General features: G+C 35.2%; 1 protein-coding gene across 1 annotated transcript; it reads right to left on the reverse strand.

Moving 5' to 3' along the window:
- Positions 1 to 3,444: 3,444 nt before the first annotated feature.
- LOC109237583 (RNA-binding protein 42-like) lies at positions 3,445 to 15,659 on the reverse strand. Its single transcript, XM_019403903.1, has 6 exons — positions 15,255 to 15,659; positions 12,408 to 12,585; positions 6,981 to 7,078; positions 4,828 to 4,924; positions 4,037 to 4,122; positions 3,445 to 3,906 (listed from the first exon to the last, which is right to left on the reverse strand). The coding sequence occupies exons 1-6, from the start codon at positions 15,531 to 15,533 to the stop codon at positions 3,853 to 3,855; spliced, it is 792 nt and encodes a 263-aa protein (XP_019259448.1). The 5' UTR covers positions 15,534 to 15,659; the 3' UTR covers positions 3,445 to 3,852.
- Positions 15,660 to 16,022: the final 363 nt, after the last annotated feature.

The raw sequence follows: 16,022 nt of genomic DNA on the forward strand, positions 1-16,022 counted from the left end.
TACTTCTTTCCTCCTGTACATTGGACAAATATAACTTATCTATATTATTATAAAAGCATGAATATAATGTTGGTTGACCAAAACAGCCTTAAAATTCATAAATTTAAAGGTTATTTTGATAAAACAAAATAGAAATAGAATTCTAATTAAGTACTAACTCTGGATTTTGGTGCCAAATAGCGGCTACTAACTATCTACTTGGACTAGATAAAAACATTAACAAAATTCATTCCCAACTATACGAAATTTGTATAATCAAATTAAATAGCACAAATTTCACCATATTTTGTCCTACTAAAAAAACTTACCTCAGACTACTTTAGTAAAATAGAGTAGAAATAAACTTCTAATTAAGTACAATCTGAGAATTTTTAGTGCATAGCCAGAGATCAGCTAATAATTATCTCTTGGTTTTGAAAAGCACATGAATTAAAAACTCAAATTTTTCATCGGTTAAAGTAAACTAAACCTTCTGCACATATTTTTTTTTTTTTTTAAAAAAAGGAAACAATTACAGAAGTACAGGCGAGTACTTTCCCACTCAATTTAGCACATATTCTTTTTCTTTATCTAAGTTGGTGTATTTGAAACTTATTTTCATCTATTAACACCGTATTAAAAAGATCTGTGTTAAAAATTAATTTGAAAGTGATATTCATGTTTATCATTATAGATTTAAATATTGTTTTGGGTGAATTAATTTAAAACTTTATTCGAGTTTTTAAATATTTGTTGAAATTTTTTGACAATCTGACTAGTGTTTCTTGGAATATCATTTTAAATTTGTGGTAAAAATTGAATCTATTCGGTGAAGACTTGAGTTATTTGATAATGTTTTTCTGTGAGCTAACATTCGTAGAAAATAAAATTCAATTTTTATATACAACATTATACAATATTTATAATATTATATATCATGTGTAGAAATACCATTTCAAAAAAAATAAAAGGATTATGCAGTTGTAAACTTAAAATCATGATTAAATAGGTGCGATGTAATGTGTTGGACTGTACATTTATACAAATTTCTCTTTCAGAATACTCTTATTCCTGATAACATAGAAAGAACTAAAATCCTATTAGGTTAAAATAGAATATTTACCTATAAGAGAATTTTAGCAATACGGAAAAAAAAAAACCTTCTTAGATAAGATTGTCTTACCAATTTTCACATCAAATTCGGTTTCTGTGTTCCATAATTTGAATTGAGTTCCTTCTTCTGACATTTGACTTTTCTAAATTCAAGATTTTTTTGTGCCGCTATGTAATACATATGGAGAATCTTAATTATCTTAGTTAACTTCAGTAGTGTGAGTTTGATGCACCAGCTTTTGACATTTTGAATTATTTCATCCATGTTGGTCGTGCTCCATCCTATTGTCTGATTTTCCCCAAAAGTTTAAAGAACTCCTAATTCGGTAGAATTCAGATGTTGTAACTCATCCACTGTGCATCAAAGGAATTCTCTTGAAAAACTTAAATAGGGAGTGTATGTGTATGAAATAGGGACATAAAAAGAGACTGTTTATGTTATCTTTGTGAGCTTGTGCATAACTAACGAGGTTTTGTGAAGCTATAGTAATGGCCAGGGTAGATAGACTGTTATTTGTTATTTTTTTGAACAAATAATTGTAAAAGTATGAATGACAACTCGTGTTGATAGAGTGCAAAGCTAACATACATTATTTATATGTGCGTTATATATATCTTGATATATTCAAACAATTAAAGCTTCTTTTCATTCCTATAGTAAAAAACCATAACAAAAGTTGCATGAACATTGTTTACTATTAGTCGTGTCATTGTATTGATACTCACTTTTTTTTTTCTTCTTTTCATCTTTCTCTTCTTAGTTGGGGTGTTACGTGTGAAACACGTATATAGAAACTAGTTCGTATAAAAGAGTACACCACATGAAAAGTAAGTCCTATAAATAGTTGCGAAACCGGCAACGTCACATAGAACAACAACAACAACCCAGTAATAATCCCACTAGTGGGGTCTGGGGAGGGTAGAGTGTACGCAGACCTTACCCCTACCCATGAGGGTAGAGAGATTGTTTCCGGGAGACCCTCGGGTCAAAAACAAAAGATCTGTAACAGCAGGAGAAAACATACAAATAAGATCAGCACTATAAGTGATAACAAATAAGTGGGAAGGACAATACAACAACAACAACTATGGCAATAATAAAAACTGGAAAAAATATAAAATAAAAGTAAGAAAACTAATAATAATAATAAACAAAAAACAGAAAGTGTGATGGTACAATAACCGCTAGCAGTCATATATTAAACACTATCAGACTAGCCAGAACAACTAAGAAAAACGCTCAACTACCCCCTAACCTACAAGACTAATGCTCGACCTCCACACCCCCATATCCAGGGCCATGTCCTCGAAAATCTGAAGTTGCGCCATGTCTTACCTTATCGCCTCGCCCCAATATTTCTTGGCCGCCCTCTACCTCTCCTTGTACCTGTCAAAGCCAACCGTTCACACATCCTAACCGGGGCATCTGGGCTCCTCCTCCGCACATGCCCGAACCATCTAAGTCTCGCTTCCTGCATCTTGTCCTCCATGGGAGCCACGCCCACCTTCTCCCGAATATCTTCATTCCTAATCTTATCCAGCCTAGTGTGCCCGCACATCCATCTCAACATCCTCATTTCGGCTACTTTCATCTTCTGGATATGAGAATTCTTGACTGGCCAACACTCCGCCCCATACGACATGGCCGGTCTAATCACTGCTCTATAGAAACCTTCTTGTCACACAGCACTCCAGACGCTAACCTCCATTTCATCCATCCCACGCCGATATGGTGCGTGATATCTCCGTCGATCTCCTTATCTCCTTGGATAATAGACCCTAGGTACTTGAAACTCTCTCTCTTAAGGATGACTTGCGAGTCAAGCCTCACCTCCCCGTCCGCTTCCCCCGACACATCGCTAAATTTGCACTCCAAATATTTTGTCTTGGTCCTACTCAACTTGAGACCTTTAGACCCCAGAACCTGCCTCCATACCTCAAGTCTTTCATTAACACCGCCTCTCGTCTCATCAATCAGAACTATATCATCAGCGAACAACAAACACCATGGCACCTCCCCTTGAATATGATGTGTCAATGTGTCCATTACTAGGGCATATATATATATATATATATATATATATATATATATATATATATATATATATATATATATATATATATATATATATATATATATATATGAAAATTATACAAATCTTATACACTTTTTCAGCTACCTAATGTAAATAGTTTCTGGAGCTCGCTAAAAGTGGGGAAAAAAACCACACAATACTGCACAAGATGGGTTCATAGAAAACTAATGTTAATATGGAAGTCCAACCTTAGAAGAATATCATGATAAAATTTGAGGTGCAAGAGTACACAGAAGATAAATGAGAGAAGGTCGTCTTAAAAGGTTTAACTACGTTCAACACAATCCACTAGTCAGGTGTGAAAATATGATAGATTCATTTGTGTCAAAAAATAAGGTAGATTTCACATGGATAAACGTTGTCTCAAAATGGCTGCAATCTTTCAAACATATGGTTGCTAAAAGAATTTATTATCCACAACTATCTTACTGCTCTTAAAAGGAGAAAGAAATACATCAACCAGCAACTGATGGATATAGCAATGTGAATAACAAATTGCAGAGGACATTAACCGGCAACTGAGCAGAGGTTGAAATATTACTGTATCCTGGGATTGTCGTCCATCCCTGCTTTCGCAAATAGCAGCTATGGTGAAGAAGTTGATTAAAACACATTTAAAATACCTCGTGCATCTTGCTGCTTGAGGCATTATCATGATTGGTGCTCACTTGTGAAATATACCCTTCTTTGCTGTCTTTGGTTTCTTATGTGATTGATTCTGCCGCAAGATCCAACATCCAAAAAAGTAGTCAGTTAATGTCATATTTTGATAAGTAGAAGTAGGTTAATGCCAACTAATAAGATGTAATATCATATAAGTAGACCAATCACCATGCAAAATTCCTCACCTTGCGACTTTCCAGAGCTTCAGTGTCAGTCCTCTCTTGCCACTTGCTCTTGCTGAGTTTAATCGGCCGGTTTCCAACATACTTCCCTGAAAACAACATGGATTACTACCTCATTAGGCAACAACAACATACCCAGTGGCCAGTATAATCCCATCATGGGAGGGTAGAGTGTACACAAACCTTACCCCTACCTCATTAGGCATCTGGGAATAATATTACACCAATTCAACAACTAAAACTACTGCCACTTCAGACATTCATGTACTTCCCACTTTGCTAACTCCACAAGACACCAGACTTATGAAATTCTCTCATACGAGTTTGGTTGATATTGTTCTTTTCCTTGCTGATTTTTTCTTTACCTAAACTGACTTCAAAAGCAGTCCTAAAAGTTGTTTCCGGTACAGAGTTATGTGACTTGTTTCCTTCACCATCCCTTCTTTTTCATGGAGAGACAAAAAAGGAATTACACATTCTAGCACAAGAACCAGGGGCCTAGTAGAGAGCACTCTTTCCATCAAAGGGAATTATTTGTCGTAAAGACATCAAAGAAGTGGGCCCAAGAAATCCACACATGGCATTAACCAAACATTATATCAAGGAAACTGTTAGATCCGACTGAAAGCTACCATCTATCATTTATGAGCGGTGATCTTCAAGAAGGTAAAAGCTGATCACATAACTGCGACAGACCCACTATATCAAGTTCTATCACTTAATATACTCATTATGTTGTACCTTGAGCACGGTAAGAGACTACACATTCATATATTGATTAACAGATAACTTACCATTCATTCCTTTAAGTGCCGCAGCAAGGTCTAATGGATTGGAAAAACTCACAAATCCAAATCCCTTGGTCTTACCAGTCCGCTTGTCTCTCACAACCTGTGAACATGCATTACAGAAACCCTTCGTTACTGAAACTTGTAAGCCATAACATACAATTATACAATAAAGTACGAAGAGAGCAAGGCCAATATAAAATACTCCCTCTGTTTCAATTTATGTGAACTTGTTTGACTGGGCACGAAGTTTAAGAAAAAATGAAGACTTTTGGTACTAAACAACTCAAAAAGGGGTCCACAGTATTTGTGTGGTTATAAAAGCTTCTCAGTAAGGGTATAATTGAGACTTTAAGCTAAACTGTTTCCAAATTTAGAAAGGGTTCATTCTTTTTGGAACGGACCAAAAAGGAAATAGGTTCACATAAACTGGAACGGAGGGAGTACTACTTAATTTTTTTTCTGTTCTTTTTCCCTGGTCAAGGCAGAAAGACTGAATTAGTAATAACATCAGCATGATGGATCTTGCAATATAACTAAGCTATACTTCCTTATAACAACATTATTACTACTACACTTTTGGACAACAAATAAATTACGAGTAGACTATGTTCTAAGGAAGAGGTAAGGTATCACTGCGCACACAAACATACAACCTGAGGAATACATTTTTTTATCCTACAATGATACTACTATTATGAGCTGTCAAACTCTTCTTTTGTAACTTTTTGCATCTTCTTGATGCCTTTTATGATATATTCTACTTCATAAAAAAAAATGATACTTCTTTTATAATCTATTTAATTTTTTATCATTAGAAGTTATTGAACTCCAATTTGAAAGCAGTAAAAAGTGAGAAGTCTCGCTAAAAACTAGATGCATGTATACCGCTATCAATAGATGTCCTATGCATTTAGAAGGATTTCTAGCTTTCTGAAGATTAAGCTTCAGAGGTGGTCTATCGATACCTCCCAACTATACTATGGAAGTCAAGATGTTCTTATAAATGAGGATATCAAAATCTCATACAGGCATATTATAAACCAGGTAACTTAAAGATGATAATCATATTGAACACTAACTTTCCTAACTTGTCTATTGTAGGAAATTGGAAGGACTTATGCATCAAAATAGAGAAAGCAAATCAGAGCTACATGATCAAGCAGATCAAATGGAAGAAACCTGAACTATTTGAGCTTAAGTTGAATACTGATGGTTGTGCTAAAGGGAACCCTGGTTTGGCTAGAGGAGGGGGAACAATCAGAAACAAAAGTGGAGAAATGATTATGGCATTCCATGAATTCTATGGAAACCAATCCAACAACTACGCGGAAGCAAGGGCTATGCTGACAGGAATAGAGTGGTGCATTCAGAACCTTCACTTCAATGTACAGATGGAATCAGATTCAATGCTTATTGTTACAATGGTGAAAGAAGGAACCAACATCCCCTGGAAAATTCAGGACACTATTGCAAGAATAAGACATCTGATTGGACAGGGCAACTTTGTAATTAATGACTGTTATAGAGAAGCTAACAAAGCAGCAGATGAATTGGCAAATATGAAAGTAACACAGAAGCAGAAATCAATCTTTCACTACAGCAGTTTCTGTACCAAGGCAAGTAAGAGCTATAATGAAGATGGACAACCTTAACAAGGCATCATTCAGAATCTGGCCAAGCTTTAACTTAGCTTCTGGGTGATTAACATGACTGAACTTATTTTCGTTAAGAAGGATCACTCGAAATTCCCTTCTCTCAGACTATTGATAGTCTCATTTGCAGCTTAGGTGTTTAACTTTTCCTAACTTAACTATCACTTTTTTAAAGGGGTGGACTGTCATCCCTCTTATAGGAAGGAGAGGTCAGGCTTAATGGTCCCCCTCTACCATGTACCAATTTTTTTCTGGGATTAATCCACAGGTAGGGTCTAGCCAAACCCCCCTCCAAGGAGGATTTGGAAAAACAAAAAGCTTTCTGAAGATTCACAACTCATCAGGACGTAAAAATATGATGCAAGAAAAGGGAAGAAAAGAATTAAAAGTCTAGGGACAAAAATCTCTCCCTTCATGGCCAGAAATACCAGTGCTCATGTTTACCAATCAAATAGATAAAAATGTAAAATTACTAGAAAGTATAAATGATCTAACAGAACATACCTTAGCCATATTAAAGGTTGGAAACTTTGAAAAGGCTTTTGATAGGACATCATCATTCACCTCATTCCCAAGATCACCACAGAATAGGCGATAATCATCTGTGACACCACCCAAACAGTGACTTAGTTACTGTATAAGGATTTGCAACAATTCTAACAGCAAAGGCACAAATAAGTGAATAACCAGGCGAAACAGGTGCAAACAGCCATCACAGAAGAAATTGACTAGACAACCAACAGCAAAAGATAATTGGGTGAGAAAAATGGTTGTCAGTGAATACAATCACGTGTGACACCATAATACATGAAAGTGGACCAATAAAGCGCAATAAAACATCTTATAAAAAAACATAATACTCAAAGATGTAAAATCTGATAGATTACTTTGCAAAGTCGTCTCCTACACATTCTTTTTTTTAAACACCTCCAGAAATAGCAGAAAAGAAGTGCATTTGGAAAGATAAGACACAAACTCCCCATAACTTTTTTTTTTGAGATTGTAACAAACTGTATTAAAATCAAAAGTGCCAGTGAAAAGCCATAGTTACAGGGAGTCTAGCAAAAGCTGCACAAAAATAATAATAATAACTAGCAACTAAAGAGACTCTTGAAATTATGAGTGTCTCTGTGTCATCTATGTACTTTTCTTAACACCAAAAATGCAAAAGTTATCTTCTGGATAGGGATGCTTTTGTTATCAAAACATCTTGAATTCCTTAGTGAAAGTTTTTTAGACTAGTCCCACTAAGATGGCGAGGAAACTGACTTCCGTTCCTTCCAGATAGTCCACCATATGCATCCTGGGATCATACTTCAATTTTTTCTTTGAGCTTTAGTCCCTCCACTTCTGTTCCAAGTTCCAACTAGATATCATACCTAGTGTATGAACTGGCATTGCCCAACTCAAACCACTATTAGCAAGAAATATGTCCCACAATTGAGTAGTCACCCTACAATGCAAAAAAAGGTGACTGTTTATTTCTGCATACAGTCCACATAAGTGACAGAATAGAGCAAAGGTGCATTTTCCTTCTTTGTAATACTCGTGTTAAACAAGCATTCTTCACTACCAATCAAACAAAACATGCCACCTTGTATGGTATGTTCGTCTTCCAAATTTGTCTCCAAGGCCATTGTACCTGAAGATTGTTGTTGTGATTCCTCCAACGGTAAGCTGTCTTGACAGAAAAGACTCCTGATTTGTCTCTCAACCACCATAATCTATCTTGCTCAGGCAAGAATCCATTGAAGAGATTAAGTGTGCTGAGGAAGGCACTGAATCTGTCTATTTCCCAGTCGTTCAAAAGTTTTCTGAAGCTAAGGTCCCATCCTTGGATGTTCCATATCTCATTGATATTGGCCCTTAGCTGTTGATTCAGGAGGTAAACATCTGGATAAGGGTGCCGGAGTGAGCCACTACCAAACCAATTCTCTTCCCAAAAGAAATATGTCGCTCATTCCCAACTTTCAATCTTGTATTAATGCTGAAGATATTCCAAAGATTTCTGATAGTACTCCAAACACTAACCCCATATACAAGTGCTGACAGCTTTGGTTTTCCAAGCATCATCCTCCCTGTATTTTTCTTTCATCACCTTCTTCCATAATGATCGATCTTCATTTGAGTACCATTTCATAAGTAAACTCCCCATAACACAAATTCATATAGTATATTTATTTTCTATTCCAGCATCTATTATCCAGGTGAGAGAGAGAGAGAGAGAGAGAGAGAGAGAGGAATGAAGTGGGAACTATTGTAACCGTGGCTTAAAGATAAAGTTGTAGAGGTAAAACGAGTTGGGGATACAATTATTGCAATTAAGGCTGGTATGGGGAAAGGAGACAGTCAATGCTATTAGTGCCTATGCCACAAAAAGGATTATATGCAAAAGCTAAAGCTAAGTTTTGAGAGAATATGGACATCTTGGTTCAAGGAATTCCAAGAGATGAAGAGAACTTTATATGGGGAGATCTAAATGGTCCTGTCAGTAAAGATAACGACAGTTTCAAACCAGTAAATGGGGGCTGAGGTTGTGGTACTAGGAATAACGAACGGAACACTATCTTGGTCCACTTTAGCCTAATAACTTATAAGAGTGGGGGTAACCATAGATAGTCAAATAGACTTTATGCTTACAAGACAATGTCCTTCATGCCCCACTTACACTGTATCTCTTTTTTGGCCCCTGCTTCGGTTCTAAATCGTATGGATAAACTGAGAAGAGACTTTCTCCGGAAAGGGAACTCACAATCAAAGCACTTTTTTCATGTTAACCGGAAAAATGTCATCAAAGGAAAAAAATGAGGAGGTCTTGGCATAAAGAATCTCAAATGCCACAATGAAAGTCTTTTGATGAAATGGCATTGGAGATTCAATAAGGAGGTAAATGCTCTTTGGAGGAGATTTTTAGTTGATAGGTTCACTTCGGATGGTCCCTGGCACACTGAGGTCTCAAATGCTTCTCATGGTTCTGGAGATTGGAATCATTCTGGAGTAAATTTGAATTGAACGCTGGTTTCTCTGTTGGGGGCGGTAGAAAGATCAGCTTATGGGAAGATGCATGGATTGGACATTAATCCCCAAAAAGGATCTTTTTCAAGACATCTACAACATTTCCTCACTAGACAAGGCTTCTAAAGCTGATTTCTCTGATGCTCAAAGATGGGATCTATTTCTAAGAAGGAATTCAAATGATTGGGAAATTGCAAAATCTTGTTCTTTGTTACAGTCCCTTAGCACCATCATGCTGAATCAACACAACGATGATTCTATAATATGGAGGTACCATTCTGGTGGTATGTTCTCAGTCAAGTCTTCCTACATGTATTAACTTCTTCCAACACCGACCTTTGGCCTTGGAGGAGATTTGGCACAGCAAAGCAGCTTTGAAGGTTTCTTGTTTTTCGTGGCTTGTGGCTGAGGAAGCATGCCTCACTCAACTAAATCTTCAGAGAAGAGGAATGCAACTATGCGTCAGGTGTCCCCTCTGTGAAGAGAACCTCGAAGATGTTCGTCATCTTTTCCTACACTGTAAGATTACTTATCAGATCGGAGCATGTTTTTGCCATTTTAGACCTGTCTTGCGCATGCCTCACTCCATTTTGGATTTCTTACATAGTTGGAGAAGAGATGGTCTGAATAGGAAGGCACAATAGCTTTAGAATGCTATTCCCGTCGTCATTTCGTGGGCAATTTGAATGGAAAGAAGCGAGAATTTTTACGGCAAACATTGCCATTGTAACTGCTTATCATTCCGATCACTTCACCGGTAAATCAGCATTGCCCTCTCAGTTTCTAAACTAGCAAAATCTAAACCCACTTCAAGATCTAGAGGGTGTTTGGATTGGCATAAAAGCTGGTCAAACCAGCTTAAAAGTACTTAGTGGCTAATTTTGGTGTTTGGCAAACACCAAAATTGCTTTTAAGTAGATGCTTTTACAGCCAAAAGCAACAAGTTGCACATTCCCAACTTATTGCTTTTTGGCTTAAAAACTCTTTTTAAGTTTGACCAAATCTTTTACAATATTACCCCTCACATTATCTTATAAATCCCAAAATATTATTATTCACTACATAAAAAACGCTACTCTTCGTCATTTCCAGATCTGCCTTTTCTCTCTCTTGAACCATGGTGATTCATGCAGTGCTACGTTAAGAATTGATGTGTTCTATCACATTCTTACATTTTGATTTCTTTCGTTTTTCCTCTTCTTCCTTTACTTTGTTTGCTTATAAATTATTATAATTATTTTATATTAACCAAATGAGAAACTGCTACACACATGCATCCCGTTCTTACGTTAATAGAAATTTTAGTTCTTATTTGTTTGGTAGTACATTCACAAATAATTTTTAATTTTTCTTGAAATTTTGATTTGTTTCGATTTTGGATTTTATTGTTCTTTTATCAAACACAAGAATGCTTAACAATATACATTTTTTCCGTGCGAGAGCCAATCCTAAGATCTCAATAATGTTAATTCATTTATTTTCCTTCTTATGTAAGCAAATGTGATATTATCCAATATGTTTCCTTAGCAGGCTTGAAATCAAGAAATAAAAGTTTTACGTGGTTGAAAGTGGTAGGGAAATGAGAATTCAAGAATTATATTAATAAAAATTATCTTAATTAATCAGTTTAAATTGAAAGTGAACTAAAATATTAATTATTTTGTATTTGCGTCAATTTAGAATAAAATATTATAGTAATAAGCTTCTTTATAGTATTAACAATTTTAAGGATATTTCAGTCTTTTTAATAGAAAAAGTGCTTAACAACACTTGTTTACAAAATACTTCAACAACTTTTTTCAGCTTCAACATTTTTATCCAAAAACATAACTACTTATTTATAAAACAAGCTCCAGCAGTTAAAAAATGCTTTTAAGCACTTGTGCTTAAAAGCGACTATTTTTAAGCCAATCCAAACGGGCTCCTAGCCTTAGGATTGGGGTCGTCAAGTGTAATCAGGTTCTCCTTTTTCTTAGGATTGGAGATTGATCTTCAATTTAGGAAAATCCACATAGTAAGAACCTAAATATAGGAGCAAAACAGACCTCCAAAAATTGTGATTGTGACACAAAGGACGCAATAGAGATTGTAGTGAAATGATTCTAGTTTTTGTATCAACTCCTAAAGTCTCCAACTTTAACTGTGCATTGTACAACACTATAGCAAATTCCTGTCCAGCACAAACAATTTGAATTCCAATCATGCGCCCACATTGTTTGCAAGCACGTCAATAAAGAGCTGCTATTCTTGTGTATAAAGTATAGCCCTAAATCCTAATAGTAATACTTCTCCAAAACAGTCCTAGTTTTCACAAAAATAACTAATAACAATAAGCAGCTATAGTTATTTCTCCCTAGATGAATGCACAAGCAACTAATTCAACAATCACACTGCTTCCCTAAATTGTTTTTATAACGCAAAACACTGTGTACAGAATGAGGTCACTTTACTCCCCATTCTAGCATCAAGACAATCATTAGCTATGATCATAGTGTTTATTTCCCTCTAACAAAGGCATTCCTATACTACCATTTTTTATGAAGTATAAGATTACCATTTAAAAAGAAGTATTCTCATTAACAGAAATGATAGCCTATGATTGACTTTATCCTTTCTTTTTGACTTTTGCAATAATCTTAAAACACTTTTCCCTAGGCTAATATATCTAAAGTCTTTGAATTCTTCCAAAAATTCCAAATTGTACAAGTATCTGGTCGCTATGCCCAAACCCTTCAACAGAAAACACTATACTAGTACCCCATTTCAGTCGATGCCTAAAACTATCAAAAACTATAAGGAGAGAAAACTAGAGCAATCCCCACAAAAACACAAGAAGAATAGATAAACAGATTTAACACCATGAGGCAAAGCCAGTCAAGAAGAGGGGGAAAAAAAGAAATAGGAAACTAGGCTTACTTTCTGGCCACTCTGCAAGAGTAGGATCTTCCCAACTAAGTCCAGCTGCCTTACGAGGTATAGCTTTCTTCTTGGCCTCAGCTTTGTGCTCAATTTCGCTGCTCGCAAGTGCAGCTTTCACAGTTTCAAGTGCTTCAAGTGTGATTGTTTGCGCATCTCTTTGGAATAGCTGCTGAGCCTGTTGACAATATTACCTACATTACAAACATGACAAAATATACCTTCTTTTTTCAGAACAAGCTCGCTTTCTAAACATGACAAAGCTACATAGCACAAAAGCCCTGTGCAAATACTTCTATGGAAATTTCCTTCTGGTCTCCTCATAAAAGAAAACTCACAGGCTTATAATTGGTGTCATGTTTTTTTCTAACATAACCGTGGTGTCGAGGTTCGAAAGCTCGACTAGTTTCACGGGGATACCCAACCCACTTCATTGACCACTAGGATATACCCTTGGATGCACATCATGATATTTTATCATGAACATACACATAATAGATGCAGAATTGCAGATATACTATCAACAAGCAAGCAAGCAAAAATTTCACAGAAAAGTCTTACAAATGTTCACGCAAAATTCTAAAAAACAAACATCAAAATCAACCACAGAAGCGAGCAATAACAGAGAAAATTACTTACATAATTACATAAAAGCTATTAATCAATTAAAACTTTTTTTATGGACATTAGCATGACTAACGCAATCAGAATGTAAGGATTGAAAATCAAATTGCAATTTCGCCATTGTTAGAATACGCACGAAGCAAAATTCATATATAAAGTTTATAATTTACATATCATCCCTTTCCCTTTTTTTGCCATCAATATTTGCTGATATTTAAAATTGTTTACTCTTTTAATTTTGTCGCCTGCATATACACACACATATAGAAGCCAATATAATCTCAACAAGCAACCTGGCCTAACAAAAAAATTATTATTTCAACAATTTCACAGGAAATTTACAAAACTACCAGCCAAATTCTCAAAATTTTATCAAAATCAACCAGAAAAGCAAGCAACGGAAAAGATTACTTGCATTCAAGCAACTCTTTTAGATGGGAAGAAAGCTAACTTTACATATAAGTAAGCTTGTTATGGAAGTTAGCCCAACTCTAAGGAAGCGTTTGGCCTTAGATTTTGGATCAGATTTTGAAAATTTATCTTAAATATTTTCAAATTCCAAAAACTGTTCTGGGAGAAATTTCACTTCCAGTCACAAAACTCAAAAAATTCCAAGTAAAATGCATGCTCAAACACAACTTCAAAGTTCCGAAAATCACAACTTCAAAAACTCAAATTTTTAGGGCCCCGTTTGGCCATACATTTTGGTAACATTTTTTCAAATCTTTTTTGAAAACGTTGTTTGTTCATAGATTAATGATCTATTTTTGAAAAAATTTTGAGATTATTTTTCAAGTTACCAAAATCTAGTTTAGGGTAGATTTTGGGTGAAACTTGTTCTCCTACTCACAAAACTTCAAAAAAAAATACAAATAAAATGCATGTCCAAACATAATTTCAACTTCCAAAAATTATTTTTCAAAACTACTTCAAAAATTATTTTTTTCAAGTTTCAACTAAATCTATGTCCAAACGCTAGCTAGGTTTCAAGTTTCAACTTCAAAATCTAAGCCAAACGGGAGCTAACGCAATCAATATGTCAGGATTGACAATCAATTGCAACTTTTCCCGTTGTTAGAATACACACAAAGCAAAATTCAAATATAAAAGCTCATCAATTCCATATATCTTTTTCTTTCAACTTTTTTTGCCATCAATATTTGCTGATACCTAAAATTGCTTACTTGTTGAAACTGAGGCCAAACTGGGAATAAACTTCAAAACTCAAAATTTCAAATATCAACTTCAAGATCTATGGCCAAACGGGAGCTAACTCAATCAACAAGTAAGGATTGAAAATCAATTGCAATTTTCCCGTCGTTATAATATACAAAGAGCGAATTTCAGATATAAAGTTAATAATTTGTACAAAGGCCTGGTGCAAATACTTCAATAGATATAGTCTTCTGTTCTCCTCCTAAAGGAAACCCTTTTTTTCAGCCGCCTCCTAAAGGAAACCAACAAGCTTTCTTATCATGCACATATACACACACATACAGATATAATCTCAACAAGCAAGCTGGCATGGACACGAATTTCACAGGAAAATTTACAAAACTACCCGCAAAATTCTCAAACTTTAATCAAAATCAACCAGAACAGTATGCAAGGGAAAAAATCACTTGCTAAAATACATGTAAGAAACTTTTCAAGATGGGACATATAAGTAAACTTTCTATGTTAGCCTGACTCTAACACAATCAAATGTAAGGATTGAAAATATACTGCAATTTCTCCCATTGTTAGAACTTAGAATACACACAAACCAAAATTCAGATATAGAAGTTTATAATTTCCATATCTTTGCTGATATTTAACACTTTGTTTGGATGGTTGTTACATATTATTTCATAATGTATCATATTGTATCGTATTTTATTATTCTGATTAATAAAACATTTGGATAGATTGTATTATTTCCTGTCGTTACATAATCTCACACATCATCAATTTGAAGGATAAGCCTGCAAGAAAAGTAGGGTACGGGATAGAGCTACCATAAAAAGGTAGGGTAAATGATAAAACAGAATTTTTAGATAATAAGAATGAGGGGGGGAAAGGTAGCCAGCGATAACACATAACACCAAATACTTTTCGTCGTGGATTTAACAATATGATACATTAAAATTAAAGTAACAATCAAAACAAATATGGTATTTAAACTAACGACACAATACAAGATAATAGCTGACAACCATCCAAACAAGCTATAAAATTGCTTACTTGTTGAAATTGAGGCAAAGTGTAGACACCGGGAATAGGAGCCGGAGAAGGATAAACGTAAGGAGCAGAAAGTTGCTGCACTGGCGGCGGAGGAGCAGCGCCTATGTAGGGTTGTTGCTGCACGGGCGGCGGAGGAGCAGCCCCTATGTAGGGTTGTTGCTGTTGTTGTTGTTGGAGATGAAACGGCGTCGGGAAGTATGTGCCGTTAGAGTAAGTGTATTGCGACGACGACGATGATGAAGTAGATGACGACGACGACGAAGGCACGTTGTTTGACATTGCAACAGCGGCGAGTTAGGGTTTTCCGATCGCCAAAATTTAGGGATTCGGGAATTATTGTGATTTTGATTGAGGAAAAGAGGATAAATTGAAGTATGAGGAAATAAATAGGTTAACTGGAAAAGGCCAAATAGTGAAAGTAAACCAAACCAAACCAAATTAGCTAAGTCGGACTTTGATTTGGTTTATTTATGTCAATTTTTTAATTTTTCGATTATTTATTAATTTTTTTAGATACGAAGCATACACTATCAAATATATATCCTGTCATTATTTCCAACGTAACACTATCAAACTAATTGATTCCGATCTTGAGATTATTTCCAACTTAACACTATTAAATAATTGAATCAAATAGTGATGAAAAATTTAAAGACTCAATTAAAAGTTTGATTATTTTAACATAAAATAGATTCGTGTACTTAGCAAAAGAAAATTACCAATCAAACTAGAATGTAAAGGCAAAGAGTACTAGATTATTATAATAGT

The sequence above is a fragment of the Nicotiana attenuata genome, unplaced genomic scaffold, assembly GCF_001879085.1.
Source record: "Nicotiana attenuata strain UT unplaced genomic scaffold, NIATTr2, whole genome shotgun sequence".
NCBI classification, from domain to species: domain Eukaryota; kingdom Viridiplantae; phylum Streptophyta; class Magnoliopsida; order Solanales; family Solanaceae; genus Nicotiana; species Nicotiana attenuata.

What these genes read in the sequence shown, in the direction of transcription:
- LOC109237583 (XM_019403903.1), bottom strand. Translation starts at nt 15,533, where the DNA reads ATGTCAAACAACGTGCCTTCGTCGTCGTCGTCATCTACTTCATCATCG. An exon ending in TCTTGCAGAGTGGCCAGAAA is followed by an intron (nt 7,079 to 12,407) that starts GTAAGCCTAGTT and finishes GTGGTGTCACAG; the next exon opens with ATGATTATCGCCTATTCTGT. An exon ending in AAGCTCTGGAAAGTCGCAAG is followed by an intron (nt 3,907 to 4,036) that starts GTGAGGAATTTT and finishes ATCTTGCGGCAG; the next exon opens with AATCAATCACATAAGAAACC.